The following is a 19,770-nucleotide window of genomic DNA, read 5'->3' on the forward strand; positions in this document are numbered from 1 at the left end:
GCATGTAGAAGAGACAGAAGGAGACGGAAGGCAAAATTAAGAAAAAAAAAAAAAAAAAAAACAATTAAAGAGATACAGCCAAGAACCCCGTCGGCTGTGTGTAATAGTCCAAAGCGCCTCAGGAGGGTCTTCAGTGTTCTGTCATCTGTCGGCTGTCTGATTATTAAGGCTGTACTGATACTGATACAACCTGCAGTGTGATGCAGCCGAAGGAAACAACTGTTTATTAGGCTCTGGTGCGCAGAGATAAAACCCAGTGTTGCTTTGATTTGAGTCATGTTTGCCCCATAGATGTTTGGCTAAATGACTGTTTGCATCGAGAGGCTTGTTCATAGTAGGGTTGCGTCTGTTTATCTCTGCGTTTGCGACTGAGCCTGCGAGGCATAGAGTAACCATATAATCAACACTTGTGCTCAGAAGGGACAGATTAATAAATGGAGTAAAAGTGTTGGTTTTTTACTTTGGTGTGAATTCAAGCTGAAAGTGATGGGAGACGCACAGTTAGAAATAGTTTTTAGAAGAACTTTAGTGCATCCAGTCTGCATTGTCTGTAGATTGTCACACAGCCATCAGCTTGGGTCAAGTCAGTATCAGTCAGTCTCCTCAGAAATCTTTGCAAAATTTAGTGCCTTTCATTCAGTGGTTCTTTGATATTTGCATTATATGATACTGATTTGGAATTAAACAAATTTCAACAAAGTCAACAACAAAAAAAATGAAACAATATGAATAAACGGGTTGTTGAAATCTGTAGAAATTGTGAAGTCAAATGTGTGCATGATGAAAATAAATATCGTTTAACTTTGGTGATTGAGAAATGGCACAATATGTAACACGGCTGTAACTCCGAGGAGCGCTTGTCTTGTCTTACAATAACTCAATTTTTTTCGGTCACGTCACAAGACAGAAAATTGTTCATTCTTCAAGGTTACTGTGGAAAGTGCAATGTTAAATGGAAAAATTGGGAACTGAGTGCCAAAATGTCCTGACTTTAACTTTCTAGCATGAGTCAAGCTCCTAAAATGCCAGATCCTGCATATCCTCCTACAAGTTTTTCATTAGACCCTTCCCCTGCCTCTTAATTGCACTCGTCTTTTAAACCCCACATCCACAGTTTGGTACACATCTTGTCTTGTTGTCTCAAACCCAAAACCTCCAGAGTGACCATTTAAGTTACAATTGCCTGGCACCAGAGAAGGAAACGAATTTGTGATAAATCCGTAGGGAGAATGTTTATGTGGTATCGTCTCCGGGAGAATGCTGAATCCCTTCTTCCAACTCATTGCAACATCATTTTCTTCTTGCATCATCTAACAATGTCGACTGAGCCACAAAGGCGATGTAGATGAGGCTCCAGAGACGTTCAGCAAATTCTCACCTCACTCCGTCATGTGCTTTTCTATTCTTGCTCAATTATCACTTACACCATCACCTCAGTCGCCACAATGGTAACTGTACTGTATTTATAGTAACAGCTGCTTCAGTGACATGTTGGGGTTTTTTTTTTTGTCGTGTTCAGTGGGAAATTACAATGTCACAACCGACCGGTTTGTCGGTACTTCAGCAGAAGGGTGTGTCCCATTTCAGGTTGAGCAGATGTGACTTTTTCATCTCCTAAGTCCCAGGATTTTGGCGTACAATGTAGATTTTGTTCAATTTAATTTAACAATTTAGTGATCAGTGTGATCAGTGGACTTTTATGCACGTTTTACATATGACTGGTTTGGTCGACTACATCCTATGGATATTCAGAACACAAGAGGGAAAAAAATAGGTGGCTTAAAAATCTGCAACACACAAAGAACTAACAAAAAAAAAGCTGCATTTCTTTCATGCCATAGGGCTGCTCTAATTTATGGTTTTATCATGTGACACTGCTGCCCTCTGTTGGAAACATGTGGTCATGTTTTGGACAGGAGCAGTCACTGCTTTGTCAGAGTTTACTGGATTTAGTATTCCTACTAACAGCAAGAAATGGACAAAATACAACCTGCAACACTTGATTTTCTTTTCTTTTTCTCATTAATTCAGTCTGTCTGGATCCGTCGCCATGCACTCATTATTTTCCCTTGGCCCCTTGACTCATTGTATCTCATGCATTAATAATGTCCCTTACTAAGTGAATAATGTAGTCTGCATAGCAGGATGGAGAACATGGAGAGAAAGCCCACCTGGGTAATCATCACATTGAGGTGGTCAGAAAAGGAAAGTCAAAATCTCATTATTTAAGAGAAAGAGAAAGAAAACGTGAGATCTGCTCATTACACTCCCTTCTCTCTGCTGATATTGTCCCCTCACATATCAGAATCCTCCTAGAAACTTTCTCCTTGACTAGCCAAGGTGACTAAGCGTCCCCAGCCGAGTAGATCCGACAGTCCAGTGGTTCCACTCCACATGGAAAGCTTTTTGAGCTGCCGCTGGTGAAGTCAGCAGGCGGCAACCCAAACTGGTCATGTGGGAATTTTTTTTTTCTTTTATCATTTGCAAACGCAGCACAATACTGTTCTGTACTACTGCTCTGTTCATCATCTGACAATGAGATCCAGTCATCCCCCCACGGAGCTGTGCCAGCAGGGTGCAGGTGGACTCACCAGGCAGGAAGGACTTAAATGCTCCCATTATCCCTGTTTCTTTTTGTTACTGGCACAGAGATGTCTGGTGTTAGTTTAGCAGTGTCCATCTGTGGAAAGACACCGCAGGCGCAATTACTTGTGCAAAATTGCATTAAAGAACAAATGCACAAAAACGTCCTGACTGAGGGCGTTTATCAAATGATGCTGCATATCAAGTAAATTCCACCAAGCATGCACAGTTAATGAAAATGCTAATTGGTAGTTGATGTCTGTTAATTCCCCAAAGCCAGCACCCAGTCCCACAGATAAACAACATTAATGAAATTTTAATTGCAAAAGTCGATTTAAATGTAGCTACTGGCACATCGTAACAATAAGTCGAACAGTTTCAATGCCGTTTGTGTCGTCGCAGGCTTAATAATGAAGTAGAATTGTCATGGTTATGCTTTATGTTGTCAGAAAGTTCCCTCGGTGAGCTTTTATTTGCATAATTTCTTAATAACTCACTGTGTGCCGACAGAGGATTGTGTGTGTGTGTGTGTGTGTGGCAGCAGAGATGAAGGGCCTCAGACTCTTGTTATCCTTCATTATGTTCTTCTCGTCTGTTCAACAAGAGCGTCTGCTTGAAATTGCTACATAATTTTAAATCTGCACACCTGCATCTTGAGGGAGGTTGCAAGTCTGACATGAGTTGAAGTAAGATTCTCACAGAGAATGACATCCACATGCACACACACACACACACACACAGATAACGACAACTAAAAAAATAAATAAATAAAAGTTATCTGGTGAGGTATACTCTGTAGTTGTACCTGAGTGAGAAACTGCCATTTGGTTCATTTTTTGGGAAATGTAGCTGAGTTGTATTTTGATCTATAATTTGTTCTGACATTAAAAGCCGCTCAGGATTTGATGCTCTGTGTTTTTTGTGTTTAAGTTAAGGAGAGAGGTACAGAGTGAGTAAGAGAGTCTAAATATAGAAAACAACTCAGACAAGAGTTAGTATGCTGTATTGCTGCCACTACTGTCCTTCCTCTGATGGAATTCTGTTACTTTTCCTTTGCATTTTTTTAATTTAATGGTTTGTGATGAGAGTGGTACAGTGGTGCAGTGGTCAGCACTGCTGCCCCACAGCAAGAGAGTTATGGGTTTGAGTCCGTGTCTTGGCCCTCCCTGTTCTCCCTGTGCCTGTTGGGGTTTTCTCCGGGTACTCCGGCTTCCTCCCACAGTCCCAGAAGTTTGCATATTAGGTTAAATGGTCACTCTACATTCCCCCTAAGTGTGAGTGTGTAAGTGTGTGTGATTGTGTTTGTGTGTAAGCCCTACTATTGACTGGCGACCAGTCCAGGGTTTACTCTGCCTCTCGCCCGTGGTCAGCTGGGATTGGCTCTAGCCCATCTGTGACCCCGCACAGATTAGGGGTAGAGGAAGTGAATGCATGAACGGTTTGTGATGATGTGGTATTTTCTTATGGTGTTGTGGGTTTTAGTACTTTTGGCACTGTGTTTCCCAGAATTGCTCAATTTAGCATCCACAAACCGTGTACACAATATGAGACAACATTCATGTATGAACAATTTAATAGGTTTCTATGAAGAAAAAGCAGCAAACATTTATGTGCATTTTAAAAGACATATTTCCCCTAGCACCAGTTAATATCTAATCCTAATAAATAACTGTGATTTTGGCCTGCAGCAATGTAATTAACTTGTATCACTGCTGTGTGAATTTTTATTTACTGATTGATGGTTATTTAAATCTCACTCTTCCAGAGGAGATTTTCCAGTCCCACATTGCCCATTGGTGGTCTCCAGATGGTGCCAGATTAGCATACGCCACCATCAATGACACCCTGGTGCCCAGGATGGAGCTGCCCATGTTCACGGGCACACCCTACCCAGTAGGGAAAGAGTACCACTACCCTAAGGTGCACAGTTTTATCCTCAGCACTATGTCGATAATGGTTAGTTTTTGCTCAAAGTGATATGTGATTTAAATTTTCTCCTCTTTCCTTGTCACATTCAGGCTGGTGAGGAGAACCCAGTTATCACCCTGTATGTTGTGAACCTTAATGGCCCTCTTCATACCAAAGAAATGAGGAGACCTGATGATCCCAGGATAGGGTGAGACATTTAATGTCCCCATTTCTCTGCTTGTATTTATATGCTGCTCTAATATCTCAGTTTCTCTTTAGGAGATCACTCATGTTTCACCCATTTTCTGTCGTTATCTGCGATTAGTCAATGAAAACGACTGTGAACTTTTTTATTTAATTTTTCTTATTTTCTGACTGTCATTTACCCACTGACGATGCAGATTTGCGGACCTTGCATTGCAAATGAAGTCAATTGTCCCTTTCTCCGTGTTTGTCAGTGAGTACTACGTGACCATGGTGAAATGGGCCACCACCACCAAACTGGCCATCAATTGGCTGAACAGAGCCCAGAACATCTCGATACTCACACTGTGTGAGGCCACGACAGGAGTCTGCACAAAGGTACACCCGAGTCCTGTGTATGTGTTGTGTATGTGGGAAGGGGTGGCTGTTTTATGGAAACTGTATAAAGACGTTGCGGTCTGTTTTCGTTCAGCAACTGAAACCTGTCGATCTCTTTCTACAGAAACATGAGGATGAAAGTGAGGGCTGGCTGCACAGACAGGTGAGAATATTGACGCACATGTAAGCTGTACTTGGAGCAGTTGATGGAGGTGAATTAACTTGGATTTGTATATGTTGGTGGTTGTTTCCTTTATGACTATCATCAAAAAAAATAAACGTGGGACCCTGCATAAATCATAGCTAAAGAAACAAACAGAATATGATGATTTGCTAATCCTTTTTGACATAAACGCATTTGAATGCAGTACTGAGGTAAAACAGAAATTGTATTTACTCATCAGCTTCATTGATTCTTGTAGATATATGCTTGTTCTGAATTTGATGCCAGCAACATTTTTCAAACAAGTTTGGTTTATATACTTTATGTGAAGTGAAAGGTTTGAAAAATCTTCTCTGTGTCTTCAGAATGAGAAGCCTCTGTTTTCCAAAGATGGGCTGAAGTTGTTTTTCACTCGCGCCATTCCTCAAGGAGGCAGGGGCAAGTTCTTCCACATCTCCATGTCCATCTCCCAGGTAGGAGAATATTTATGTGCACAGTATAGTTTAGAGCAAGTTTATTATACATTCTGGTTATTATTTCCTTATAAATAATTCTTATAACAGAGGTTGAGTTTAATGCTATTTAAAAGTGTTTTTTGCATTTTAGAAAATGCAATCAGTTCAATATGCACTTTCATAATAATGATGGTAAAAAGTTACTTAATTCTTCAACTTTTCTGTTTATCTCCCAAGCCCAACACCAGCACAGACACACTGCAGTCCATCACGTCTGGCGACTGGGATGTCACCCAAGTTCTGGCTTATAATGAGGACAGCCAACTGATGTAAGCAAACAACCAATCCAGCATCACCAATCCCACTCAGAAAGAAGAGCATCAATATATCATAATTATGTAGTATTTTTACTGTATGTTGGTACACGCTGTTTGATTATAAGCAAACAAAAATCACATGCATTAAGCTCATTTTTTGGATGGAGAATGTCAAGCTGTCATTCTGCCTGAGATTTGTCCTACGTTAAAAATAAACCTGTTTCTACTCACTGTGATGGAGCTTTTCGCAGTGGGAGGAGATCTTCCCCACAGGGGCTCCACACAGTTTCAGGGGACGCTCATTAAATGCATTAGTTATCAAAATTAGATCAGATAGATTTGCCAAAATGTGTGTGATTTCTCATGGTCAGAAACTAAGAAGTGCCTCACCAGAGCAATATTAGGCTGTCGCTGCTCCATTGTTGAGTGTCTCTGGGATCAAGTAACATAATCATGAGTCTCAAAAGTGGGATCTAAACCTACTGAACATGTCCGCTGTCTTTGAAATAATTAGGAAATATGAGGTGACTTGTGAGGAAATAAATGTGCCAGCATAGAAAACATCTTTTAAATTTGAACTCATTCCAAAATATAGACTGCAAAAAAAATACTATAAATGATATATAAAAAAAATAAATAAATAAATAAACTTTCAGCACAAAGAGACCCTGCATTCAAATGCAGCGTTTCTGTCTGCCTCCCCTCATTTGAGTGTTTCAGTGCCACAGAAAGAGCACCGTGAAGCACATTATTTGACTGTTTATTGTCAAGATGTATACTGATTCCCATCTATTAAGAGCATACAGCACTGATGCTGCATTTTGGGACTGCAGCTACACTTATCGTGCACTGTGATGAGCCTCGTGTTCTGCCAGCTCGCACAGATCCACAACATAAACCGCTCCAAATGTGTTCATTATACAAGTCTTTGTTGCACCCATGAGGGATGTGACTCAGACCCATCACTCCCAGATAATTTCACTCCCACACTACAGGCCACAAGGCAGCTGTAATCTGACTAACGTGATCGCGCATCTACACACACCTGCGTTCACACACACACCAAAACGTGTACAAACAGTTACTCATTGTTCCCAGTATTGGAGCAAAAAACCTAAAAAAAAGAAAAACAAAAACCTTTTTCCCCCACGGATGCAAGATTTGGCCTATTTCTGTTCTAAAAGGATTCAACTCTCCTTTTTTTCCCCCATCATTCATTTATGAAACATCTATTCTAGTTAGTAGTTGGGTCGTTGCTTGTGTGCTGTAAGATGTTTTTTTCCCCCTACTCCCCAAGCTGAGTGAGCAGCACAGCTCTGCTAAACTCACACAAAGACTTAACAAAATCACTATGAAAAACTGTACATGTTATAGCTTAACTCCAGTCTGCTGCCATAACATTATTTTTTCTGCTACATTCATGTAGATACTTCTTGAGCACTGAGGATGGTCCAAAACGAAGACATTTGTACAGGTAACGGCAGTTTTATCTTCGATGTGTTTTCTGTATCAGCAGTTGTTGTTTAGGAAGTGAAACAGGAACATTTTGCTCACTTTGACTTGTTTTTTTTTAACAAAAAAAAAAAAGTCCCCGAAGAGGTAAATATCCACTTCTTTGTTTCCACAGTGCAGACACCTTTGGGTCGTTCAACCGTCGCTGTCTGTCTTGTGCCTTGTCCGACAGCTGTGGCTACGTCAGCGGCTCCTTCAGCCACAACATGAGCTATTTCCTGCTCAACTGCCAAGGTAGCTAACACAGTGTTCTAACTATCTAAACCATCTATACTCTATACTGTCTGTCCAACTTGTCCACTTCATCTAGACAGACATTGTTCTATGTTGACGATGAAGTTGTGAAGTGCGCGTCCACGAGGCCATACAGGGCTTATCCAAGCACAAACCAGTAGGAAAATGGCTCCCCAGTTGGTTATGCTCATCCAATTTGGCTGATTCAACAAGAAAAATAATATCAGTTGACCAGTTTGACATGCACAGAAATTGCTGGTGTAGTTCTGCAGTACGCATAACCGTCATTCTCGTTCAGATGTCTGCAGAGATTTTATTAGCTGAAGATGTTAAATTGATTTTAAATTTCAGAAGTAGAATCTAAAATACCAGAGTATGAACAACAAAATACAGAAAGGCCTCGGTTTGTTTGATGTCGCAGATAGTCGAGTTGCAGTAATTTAAAATGCTCCATTGACTGTGAGGTAGTTTGCAACAAACAAAATGCAACAAAGAATCAAGTTCAAGGTACCAAAAAAATGGAAATACTTGTGCATGTTAAATTTGTATTTGTACAGCACTTGACTAAATGTATTTAGTTACTGCTGCTATTCTGTGTTGTTCTGTTTCTGCATATTTCACCTTTTTATACCTTTGATATTGTGCTTTTAAAACACGCTTGGCTTTTGCGTGTCTCCAGTTTTTACTCCCATTTTGTTGTGCCTCTCCATCCATCTTTGATCTACCTCCTCCATGTGAGGTGCTGAGTTTGCAGACAGAAAATACATTGTCTTCCTACTGCTACGTTTGCAGAACCCAAAAGATTCAAAAGAGCCAAGATTCGTGTTTCTGATATTTCAGTCTGAGTGAAGCCCCTGTAGCTTTAATATTTAATCACTGATCCAACACTTGTGTGCCAGTCACCTCTGAACCCTGGTAAGTGGTCATCACTGAACTCATCAAACAGCGAACAGCCATAATGCCCTTAAACCCCAGAAATTACTGATAGTCAGTGGTCCTGCACCTCATGCATTTGTAATCCACCTCTCTCCTCACAGGCTGCCTAGAAGAATACACATGATGAGGTTGTGATATCATTACCTCAAGGAAAGAGACTATGAGGGAGGGAGGGAGCGTGCGGGTGGTGTATTTTTCCTTCATACACGACCATAATGCTCCTGTGCTGTGTTCCCAATTTGCTAAGTGCATCAGTCACTTCATCTGCTGTCCCTTCTCCCTCCAATTTGAGGTTTTAGGACATTATCGTGAGCTCTGTTTGTGGCCTAGATTTGGAAAAGCTATCTCAGCAATTGCATTACATAAATCAAATAAGGAAAGAATTGACTCTTTGTTTGACAGACAAAAGATGTGGGATGTCTCTCTTTCTCTTCCTGGGTTCTACTTTTTCTCCCTCTTATTTGCATTCAGTAAAGGAGACTTTGAGAAAATTGTGCATTTGATGATGAGTAAATATAACATATATAAAAAAAAAGGTACACGTCTGTGACACTTTAAAAGGTTTCTTTTTTTGTCCTTAGGCCCGGACATCCCATTTGTAGCCATCTATAAGACCCAGAGAGACGGAGAAAGTGAGACGCAGGACAGAGAGAGTGAGTATTTCAACCAACTAAATCACGCATTTGCATTTACAAGTCTCTGTATTGTATTAAAGACATTACGAGTAACCTTGTGACGCAGAAGCATAAAGGACACACTGAAAATGACCTTGTCAAGAAGGAACAGTGACAGGATGACCACCTGTGCACTGAGTCACTGTTTGTGTACGAGCCAACTCCAGCATAATAGCAGCAATCAAATTACCCCTCACAATGGATGTCCTCATTAAATTATGACCTGCCTGACGCCTATATCATCGTGTTGTAATTTGATCACGACAGTGTGTGCGTGTGTTCCGGTGTCTGTGTCATCAATATGATGTCCTTGTCCTGACTACGTTAAAAACCAGTCAGTGAAATCTTATCACAGCAGAGCAGTGTTTTTGTGACTTAAATAATATTTCCCAAGTGTTCTCCTGCCAAACTAGTTTTTGAAAATGCTTTTATATGTTGACAGATCTGAGGTGTTTTTGAAATGAACGCGGCTGATGTTCATAAGGTTATGCAAAGTGTCACAGCAGTACAGTGAAAATGATAATTTTTGTCAAGGGTAAGAATCTCAGTATTCGAGCGAAATGCTAACATCAGCATGCTGACATGCTCACAGTGCCAATGTTAACATGCTGGTGTTAATGTTAAACTTAAGCATATTACTGTATCCTTGTCATTTTTAGCAAATCATAAACTATTTCTATCTACTTAAAAAAACAATGCTATCAGTCAGGTCCATCTTAAACCCAAATTTCACAGGAAATTTTGGTGTTTCAGATACCATACTGTTAATGTGACCAGTACAGTACAGTCTTATGTAGTCTTTGATGCTTTTAATTTGTGATAGGACATGAGTCCATAAGAAGTACAGTAACATTGTGTTTGATTTTCATGTGACTAAGACCAAAGAGTGAACAATGATGGAGTCAAGGTCACATTATACTAAATCCATGTATCCAAACAGGAACACTGATTGTTAGCTCCAGTCAGTAATCCAGGCAGAGCTCCTCCTCTTCTTCTTCTCCTTTTTAGAGAATTGAATTGAAGTTTTCCTCCATCAGCCTGGCAGGGTTTATCTGAGTTTGCCAGTACGGGCAGGCCTGGCAGCTGTCAGTGGATTTTCCCTCCCGGACGCTGCCTTTTGGCTGTTTACACGAACCAATCCCCTACATACAATGCTTGCTACATCCCCTTTGACTTCAGCACTCATGGAAAACAACTTAGCAGAAAGTTAGTGTTGCATAAACCAACACATATTGAACACATATAGCTGGTTCTCTTTTCAGGGCACCCTCTTGAGACAGAAGTTTGCTTTAAATAAAACCAGGTCACAATCTGGGCTTTAGCTGCAGACATGTCTGTTTTTCTGGCTTACATTTTGTTGGTTTGTATGCTGTAAGTTTTAGAGGCCTAGAAGCTCTGTTATTGTATGGAGCTGCTGTTTTGTATGCATTTTAATGCATGGCTCCATAATTATTTCTAAAGCATCAGATTTATCAAAATTATTCTATTTTATTACTTCAAGAAAACATCCTAACTATTGAAACTGGTAGTGTACCATTAAATAACTTAAGAAGAAAGAATAGATCAACACAGTCACATTAATAACAAATTGACATAAAAGTATCACGTTTGTGTTCAGTCAGTTGTACCTGTGACTAAAAAAAGAAGGCCATGTAAAAACAAAAATGAAGTCAATTAAAGTATGGTGTTTTTATTTAAATATTTGCATCAAAGAAATTTTGTTTTCATGATATTAAAACTAAATTATCCAATTATGCGATTCACATGGATTTTAGTTTCGATTTTATGAGGACAATTTTTAATGTGTGATGTATGTATGTATGTATGTATGTATGTGTGATAACCACGACTTGAATCATATGTGCAGCTCTGGCCACGTTCCTGTCCACATATTGATGCGGTAAACTTTGTAAATCTCATTTCGTTAATCATGTGCTGTCTACAGGCATTGCAGAAGTACATAAACTGGAGAGCAACGAGAACCTGAGGCTGATCCTGGACTCCATGCAGATGCCCACGGTGGAGTACAAGGACATCAATATGGATGACTACAGTATGTGTCAGAGCCACAGTCGCATTCACGGACAAGTAAAGTCCATGAATGCATATGAATAATCTGACAGCTGACACAGAGGAACACTGAGATAAACAAACAGTGCAAAGACTTTAGGCACTCACACATAAAGCAAAGGCAGTACAGCACAGCGGCGGATTATAAATGTTAATGTGCACAAACACAGACAAATGTTCTCATTTATAGTATTGTTTTATAGTAACTAGATTTTTTTTTAGTCTTTTTTTCTTTTTCTTTCAAGCAACTGCCCAGTTGCTAGAAGAGTAAAGATCCTCCTTCACACCTACATGATATCACACTTCATTGTTTACATTTTTCCTCCACTGATGAAATTCTCGTCTTCATGGAGAAGCACCAGATTAATTAAACAGATTTCAGATGTGTTTATGGAAAACTAATTCCCATTTTAGAAGCAGACAGTTCAGAATCTTACATCTTTTTGTCGTCATTATTTAGTGAATAAAGAGAAAAACTAATATATGAGATCTAAGTTATATGGATTTTGTTTTTTCTCAGTGAATGAGTAGCTGATTGTAATATTTATCGGCTGTGTTGTGTTTTGGATAACAGTTACTTGTATCTGCATTACAGCTTTGTCGATGCAGATCCTCAAACCCGCCGGCTTTGTGGACACTTCACACTATCCTCTGCTCCTGCTTGTGTATGTATGAGTGCATGTTTTCACACACTTTTGTACAGTGCATGTGGCGCACACGCGCTTACACGTGAACGGTGTCTTCATCACACGCATTAATCTGAAGATGCACTGTTTTGTCCCCTGCTCTAGCTGGACGATTACACTGCGAATGAGGAAGCTTACCCTCCTTTACCCTGTTTCCGTTCTTTCACTAGCAGTTCATTTCTCAGGTCTTTAAGTGTCTTTTACTCTGCAGCTCAGACCTAAACTTTTCAGAATTTTGCACTCTTCTTGCATATCTCGGAAAAAATGCAACCAATTTCTCTGTTTTGGAAAAAGCCAAGTCTGCTGCATGTTTACTCCCTTTTATCTTGGAACTGGTATTCTGCACTGCTGATGTTGGTTTACCACGCCTGTTCAACCCCCCTGTAATTTATACTCTATTTTCTTCCTTTTATTGTGATAGAAAAAAAAGTACTGGGTTGCATTTGGCAGTCTTGAGTGCACTGATCTGTTTGCCTCTGGCTGTGATTGTGCAGCGACGGGACACCTGGTGGCCAGATGGTGGCGGAGCAGTTTCATATGGACTGGGACACGGTGCTGGTGAGCAGCTTCGGCGCCATCGTGGTGCGGTGCGATGGACGAGGCAGTGGCTTCCAGGGCACCACCCTGCTGCACCGGATCCAGAAGAAGCTGGGCCTGTTCGAGGAACAGGACCAGAAGGATGCACTCAAGTATGTGAATAGCCAACTGAGCACCTGAATTCATTGTTGGATCCCACGGACCAACCCTTTTATAAATTTAAAAACTAGCATATAGAAACAATGTAACTTGTAATGGAAATCCATCAATCAACCAAAGGACACATTTTTACATTCACAAATAAATTGAAGACCTCTATCTTTTACTTGTTGCATATTCACACATACGAAAAAAGTAGCTAATGTTACTACAATATATTTTGGTTTTCATCTTTTAAAATTATGTTGAATGAACATGATGTAATTGCTGGAGTTCTTGTAGTGGTAATAAATAGTATAATTAGATGTTCCTTGTACACACAGCTGCTGAAAACTAATCTTTGCAGGATTAATTAAAGATACTATCATGTGACATTTTATACAAAATAGAAATGTCCTTCTCAATGACAATCAATGGTTATCTTTTCCAGTTTTATTTTGAAAGAGCCCTACATTGACAAAACCAGAGTTGGAGCTTTTGGAAAGGTAAGAATGGAATCAGGGTGTACCTGAAAAATGCATGTGTTTGCTAACACCCACAACCTATACTATTACTGGATTATTATGTTGTTGGAGTGTTGGAGTGTGTCCAAAAATCAGCGATGCACTCTAAACAATTCTACTGTTATCTGGATTTGGTTTCTTGCTTTGGGATGACCTGTGCTTCTGTTGTCCCTCAGGAGTATGGAGGCTATGTGACCAGCCTGTTGGTCAGCAGTGAAGAATCTCCTGTAAAATGTGGTGCTGTTCTCTCACCCATCACCGACTTTGAGTTATATGGTAAGCTGTGTTTGTTTGCACTGTTTTTTTTTTTTTGTTTTCCTTCTGTAGACTACAGTCCCTGCAGCGTGTGGTAAACAAATACAGGATTTCTGCATAATCATTCAGGCTCAGGCTGAAAAAATTCAAAAGGGCAAACAGACGGAGATTGCAAATCTAGCACCTTTACCCCAGGAGCTGGGAGTTATTTCAGTGTCTGTGTTACACATGTATGTCTGTGTGAGGGTGGAGGGGGACATGAGCTTTTTCACCTTATCAGTGTGATGGTGCACCTTAGAACCCAATCATAACAGCGTTAGGCAAAGTTAACTAGCCCAGCCTCGCTTCGGCTACCAAAGGAATAAAACGTGTGAAATGTAGAATTGTGCGCATCGGGAGAGCGCTGAACGAGAGACGGCGCTCCTGTAGCTGCACCGAGTCAGGAAACTGCAAATTAAGGAGGAGCTGATTGTCGCGGTGTGACTGATTTCCCATCTATTTGATTTCTCTCGCTTTGCCAGAGGGGGTGAGAGACATGCCATGACACTGTATAAGTTTGGAATTGCAAATGAGGACAGTCCGCAGCAGCTTTGAGGCTGAAGAATATGTAGATGGGTGAATAGGTTTGAATACGGAGAAGAAGAAAACCTGAAAACGTGTACTTTTTTCCTTTCCACATCAGTCTTGTGATTAACATAAAGTTTTGATTTGATTTTGACATCAAAGTGTTAACTGAAACACTGCTTCCCCTTGTAGCCTCTGCATTTTCAGAGAGATATCTTGGTCTGCCTAAACCTGACCCAAGGGCATACACAGTAAGATTTGATTGCTGTTGTTATGTTTCAAATTCCAGTTGTGATAATTATTGTAGTATCTCACTTGGTTTAATGTGCTGCTGTGTGTCATCACTCCTCAGACGGCAAACTTGGGACACAGAGCATCTCAGTTCACGGATAAGAAGTTTCTTATTATCCATCCAACAGCTGATGGTAGGACTAGAATTCACTCTTTTTTTTATCTTTCTTTTTTTTTTATCTTATGAAGCAACATGTTTCAGCAGCTTCTGACATTTTGGCCTATGTCTTCTCATGTTTTTCCAGAAAAAGTCCATTTCCAACATACAGCGAAATTCATCACCCAGCTCATTCATGAAAAGGCCAACTACACCTTACAGGTATGTGCTTCTGCTTTCACTCATTTGTAATTACAGCTGCTTGACGTCTTTCTTTTCCTGGTCCAGCCTCTCCTCCAACCTTTGGGAGCTTTGTGATCCCAGTGGGATCCCACAGCAGGCAGGGGATTAGCCCTCACAATGGCTTCATTCCACATAATGAGATTATGAGACCTTCTTGGGCATCCTAATCCAATTAAGACACAATGTAGTGCAGCTGAGTGTTCATTGGAGCTTATTACTGACTGACAGGTTACTGTGCACACATGCATTCACCTGGTTTCCCGTAGCTCTAATAGGTTTTACCTCATCCTATGTACATGATAACTCAGTTACAATATCACTGTTCAGCTTATACTTAAGGAATTTAGTGTGAGTTCACTTTATGGTGCTAAATTAATCAGTGCATTTTGGTTTTCAACTGATCAATAAAGACCAAAAAAAGTCCAATCGTAGACTAATTTAAAGATGCCTGCTGTACTCTGAGATGAAATTGGTTATTGGCAGCTTATCCATTAATGCATGAGTAGATGAGTAGAGATTTTTACCTCAAATGAAGTATTTTGCAGCGTCTCCAATGATCTAAAATGAGTTCACTGGACATGTAAACTTGTTTTAGTTTTGGTTCTCAATCATGAATTTAGAATCACTACAAAAACGCAATGGCAAGAAGTACAGACTGTGTTTGTATAATCTTTACTCTCAGCCATAGTATATTATTTTTTATTCTTAAATTCTTTACTGCGTCGACTGGTTTACTCTCAACCCTAAACCTTAGTTTGGATTCATGAAATGATCACCTGTGAGTGCTAAGAATTTAAGAATCATTGCACACCAGGTGCCACATGAATATGCATTCTTTTCAGCACATTTATAAAGCTGTGCATACACCTGATTCTGTATTATAAATCTAAAAAAAAAACAAGAAGTGCAAAAGCTTATTTTCCACTTCCCACAATTATCTGTAAATAGATGCAGAAATGCTGTTAAACATCTGTTTGCATATCAGTACTTGTGCCTGCTTCACCTCTCATTAGACCTGACAGTGAGAAGAACAGCACAGAAGGATATATATAACCGACTCCAACAGTATGAAAAACAGCTGTCCATTACTTACGCCTGCCCAAATTGCTAATTCCAGAAAGGTTGATCAGTGAATAATCTATAGAGCTCATTTTAAAAACAGACTTTACAAAGTGCTTTGCCATACAGGATGAAATGAAAAGATCATAACACAACAAATACAATCGCTGAAAGTGACAAGCAGCCTAAACGAATAATAATCTACACTAAGTCTGCATTTTTCTCACTTTATATTTCAAGTCCACCTCATCATTTCACCTGCAGTAACCTCAATGGTCAAATGCATAGTTTTTGTGTGTACATACTGCTTCTACGCCTGACCCAAGGTGTTTAGAAATTGGTTTTCATGAGAGTAAATAGTTTTCTGGAGAGGAAAAACACATCATTTTGCAGCTAGATGATTCAGTCTGCGGCCAAAACTTTCTGTGATGAATTTTCTCAATCTCAACCAGGCATGTGTGTCCAAAAGGAGCATTTCACCCTCTGTAAACATATTCTTTGTGTCTCAGATCTATCCAGATGAAGGCCACTTCCTTCACAATGAAGCAACAAGGCAACATCTCAGCCAGTCCCTAGTGAACTTCTTCGAGGAATGCTTCAGGCTACCAGAAATATTGTTTGAGGGGGCACTGGAGGAGGAGGGTGAAGACGAGGGTTAGCCTGAGCTCCTGAGGCTCATGTGCCCCAACTCTTTCCCACCCATACGTTTTGCCTACCTTAACCACCATCCTGTCTCTGTGCCCAAACACAATGCTGGCATCCAGTTGTTCACAATATGCAACTCTCACCAGTTCTTTCTCAATTTGGTTTGGTTTGCATTTGGACTCCTGGTGTCCACATGCAGAACCTGAGACTGCCTTTCCAGCAGACAACAGACCTACTCATGTATCCATCCTCCCACCCTCTGATCCTGAGTTCGAACCAAGAAGGCCCTCCAGAGCAGCCAACAAAGACTGATGATCCGATGTGGAAATATGGCAATTGATTGAACAGGAAGCAGTCTAATTCACAGCAGGATGGACGAGCTCCTCAAAAGCAACCGAGAGCACTCACACAGACTTTCAATTTGTGAGAGGAAGGAACACCTTATAGCACATAACTGGCGGGCTTGTATATTAATGAAAATCAGACGCCTGATGAAAAAAAAAAAAACACTGTTTATAACAGGTGTCTGGAATTGTGCGGAAATACAGGAATTGTTACTATTTTTAAAGTTGTGACGAACTTTCATGTTGGACTGTGGTTGTGTCTATTGTTCTTACGGTATGTAAAATAGCACACAAACATTCACTCGGCTGTTACAGCGATTTTTCTTTTGTGTTATGTTTGCCCTGTTGTTGGTTTCATCTCGTAGCTTCATTTTATGTTTTTCAGTGATGCTGACAGGATTCACTTGAACTAGCAAGGTGTTTGGAAGGAAAAGAATACCATGGATTTCTTAATATTTATTTAAGACAGTTGTATTGCAACATTTTTTTTTTTCCCAAAGAACAGAAGCATCAATTTTTGGTCACTGTGCCTTACTTTGTCAGAAAACATCCTGCTATGGGATTGCATTTACAAACTAGAACAAGGCTAATTTTGTAAGAATAGTTTGACATTTTGGGAAATAGGCTTTTCGCTGTCTTCTCAAGAGTTAGATTAGGGAAGATGGATTGCACTTAATCTGCTTTTTAATATGAAGATACAGTAATGGTTAGCTAAGCCTAGCTTTTAACAAAGACTGGAAGCAGGGGGAAATAGTTAGTCTATCCCAACTAATCCCTCTTACATGGCGTTTTTTTAACCTGTACTAAAATATAGAAACTACAGGTTGTGGTAGTACGGAGGGTAATAATCTGGACTAGGCTAGCTGTAGTCTTTATGCTAAGACAACCATCTCCTGAACTTATCTTAATCTTATCTTTATCTAACTCTTGACAACAAAGTGACTAAGATATTTCCCAAAAATGGCAGCTATCGTTTTAAATTGACAGCTTGAAATAGATAATTGTAACAATTTATTTTAATAAGAACTACTCTCAACAGCTAATTCTCGATTGAGAAATTGAAGAGATTTTGAAGTTTCACAGCAAATTAACCATTCTCTGCAAGTATGCCCAATTACATCATTACGCCAAGCTTAAATGTACAGAATCTGCATGCATCATCACTTGCATTTAAGAATGGTAGCAAAAAAAAACAAACAAAAAAATATATAACGGTACAAAAACTGCAGTGTTTGTTTGTGACAGTGCCGTGTCACTTTACTCTTGGCTTAAATCATTGAACACGTTTTACAGAGCTGAAGGCAAGGATCTGTTAGGATTAGTGTTACATCCCAAGAAATTATGCATTTGTATATAAAAGTGAAAAATTGTGTTATCTTCACAGAGTCCAATGAAGAAATACCAATATGACTTAAGACCTAATGAATTCTTGAGGCACAAGTTTAATTTTCCATTTTATTTTACTAATTTATTTTGAATGGCCATTTGTGTTACGCTTCAGTGCATGTTAAGAGGTTTTTTGCAACACTAGCCCCGATAGCTCAACACCACATGGTAATTTTGACATACTGAATGTTCCTTACTGGATTGCATAAATTACATTTCCAGTAGTATTGTGATTGAGATCCCAGTCTCGTCAGCTTGATGTGTAAATGTTATTCAAATATCATTTTATTCTAAAAAAGAAAGGGAAAAAAAAGAAGAAATAATATTACCTGAGTGTTATTTGTGCATTGAGCATTTTGGAAGTTACATTTGACTATTTCTGTTCTTCTGTTACTGTCCTTGAACTGAGTTGAAAATGGACTTTATAAATGCCAAGGGCAACATCGAATTTTCTTGCCAGTGGTTGAGGACTTTTTCAAGACGCCCAACTTTGTTATCCAAAGCAGAAGGAGATTAACGTCAAGACTGTGGCATGAAGGTAAATGTTAGAATAAAAAAAAAATATAGATATTTTATCAGCCCTCAGTCGTTTTTGGCTCATCTGTTTTGTTGCTCTTGCAAATTGTAGCAGACTCACATTTTAGATTCACACTTTAATTCTAGTTGCCAACTTTATGTTTTACTGTTATGCTGCAGAACAAAAACATCTGTTGGAACCAAAGCAAGCCCTTTTAACATGACACATACAGCAGTATTAACAAAGAAATACCGATTGCACAGCTTAAAATGTATATTTCATTTGTAATCATACATATAAAATGTAGACCATAAATATTCAAATATTCAATGCAAAATTCCTGGAAACATCATTATGTTCAGTGTGTGGAATTTTTTGTCTTTTCTGTTTTTTTTTTAATCTATTTCTTCAACTGGAGAGCTTTTCCTCCAAGAGGCATTCCTCCAACAGGATCTACTTTTCCAATGTAACACAGAAACAATCAACCTCAGCCTACCTAAGAGTACTACTTTTGCAACATGTCTAAAAAGAAGCACAAGTTACTGTCATCAATTGGTGATGCCATCATCCATGATAGCTCAGAGGCTGCAAATCTCAGGTAAGAAAAGCTGCTGATATCTTCTAACACAGCTGTCACGACACAAACACACAAATACTCTCTGCCTTCTCCAGTCACCTCACCCAGCACATTTTCACCACCTGCATGAATGGATTGTAAAAAGTCTGGAAATAAAACCAGTGACAGCTTGAACACAGTCATTACAAACGATATTCTCGTTAGAAGTCCTAATCAAGCTGCACATCCATTTCACTATAACCAAACATAAATAAATTACTTGTTTCCAGAACTTGGACAGGAGACACACACCTACACTAATTTCACAACTGTTTGCTTCAGGCATTTCTTTAAGGAGGTGTTGGAACATTGTGAACTGGCTGCCAACTTGCTTCTTTCAGTCATGATGAGGCACATTCAGAGGCAAACAGAGCACAATGTGACCTGCTGCACTGGCCCACACTATCGTTCTGTTTGTCAAACCATTTACAAAT

General features: G+C 39.6%; 1 protein-coding gene across 4 annotated transcripts in view; it reads left to right on the forward strand.

The window, feature by feature from the left end:
* The window catches only part of LOC124049588 (dipeptidyl aminopeptidase-like protein 6), a 179,840-nt gene extending 161,646 nt beyond the window's left edge, over positions 1 to 18,194 (forward strand). For all 4 annotated transcript variants that reach the window (XM_046371425.1, XM_046371426.1, XM_046371428.1 and 1 more), the window contains 18 exons: positions 4,349 to 4,503; positions 4,602 to 4,699; positions 4,950 to 5,073; positions 5,198 to 5,236; positions 5,602 to 5,709; positions 5,929 to 6,020; positions 7,435 to 7,482; positions 7,636 to 7,754; positions 9,272 to 9,343; positions 11,310 to 11,417; positions 12,030 to 12,099; positions 12,615 to 12,809; positions 13,247 to 13,301; positions 13,496 to 13,595; positions 14,331 to 14,389; positions 14,491 to 14,563; positions 14,675 to 14,748; positions 16,338 to 18,194. In XM_046371425.1, the coding sequence (XP_046227381.1) occupies positions 4,349 to 4,503; positions 4,602 to 4,699; positions 4,950 to 5,073; positions 5,198 to 5,236; positions 5,602 to 5,709; positions 5,929 to 6,020; positions 7,435 to 7,482; positions 7,636 to 7,754; positions 9,272 to 9,343; positions 11,310 to 11,417; positions 12,030 to 12,099; positions 12,615 to 12,809; positions 13,247 to 13,301; positions 13,496 to 13,595; positions 14,331 to 14,389; positions 14,491 to 14,563; positions 14,675 to 14,748; positions 16,338 to 16,487 (1,739 nt within the window). In that variant the 3' untranslated portion in view covers positions 16,488 to 18,194. The remainder of the gene's footprint in view (positions 1 to 4,348; positions 4,504 to 4,601; positions 4,700 to 4,949; positions 5,074 to 5,197; positions 5,237 to 5,601; positions 5,710 to 5,928; positions 6,021 to 7,434; positions 7,483 to 7,635; positions 7,755 to 9,271; positions 9,344 to 11,309; positions 11,418 to 12,029; positions 12,100 to 12,614; positions 12,810 to 13,246; positions 13,302 to 13,495; positions 13,596 to 14,330; positions 14,390 to 14,490; positions 14,564 to 14,674; positions 14,749 to 16,337) is intronic.
* Positions 18,195 to 19,770: the final 1,576 nt, after the last annotated feature.

This window comes from Scatophagus argus, chromosome 18, assembly GCF_020382885.2.
Source record: "Scatophagus argus isolate fScaArg1 chromosome 18, fScaArg1.pri, whole genome shotgun sequence".
Taxonomy (NCBI): Eukaryota; Metazoa; Chordata; class Actinopteri; family Scatophagidae; genus Scatophagus; species Scatophagus argus.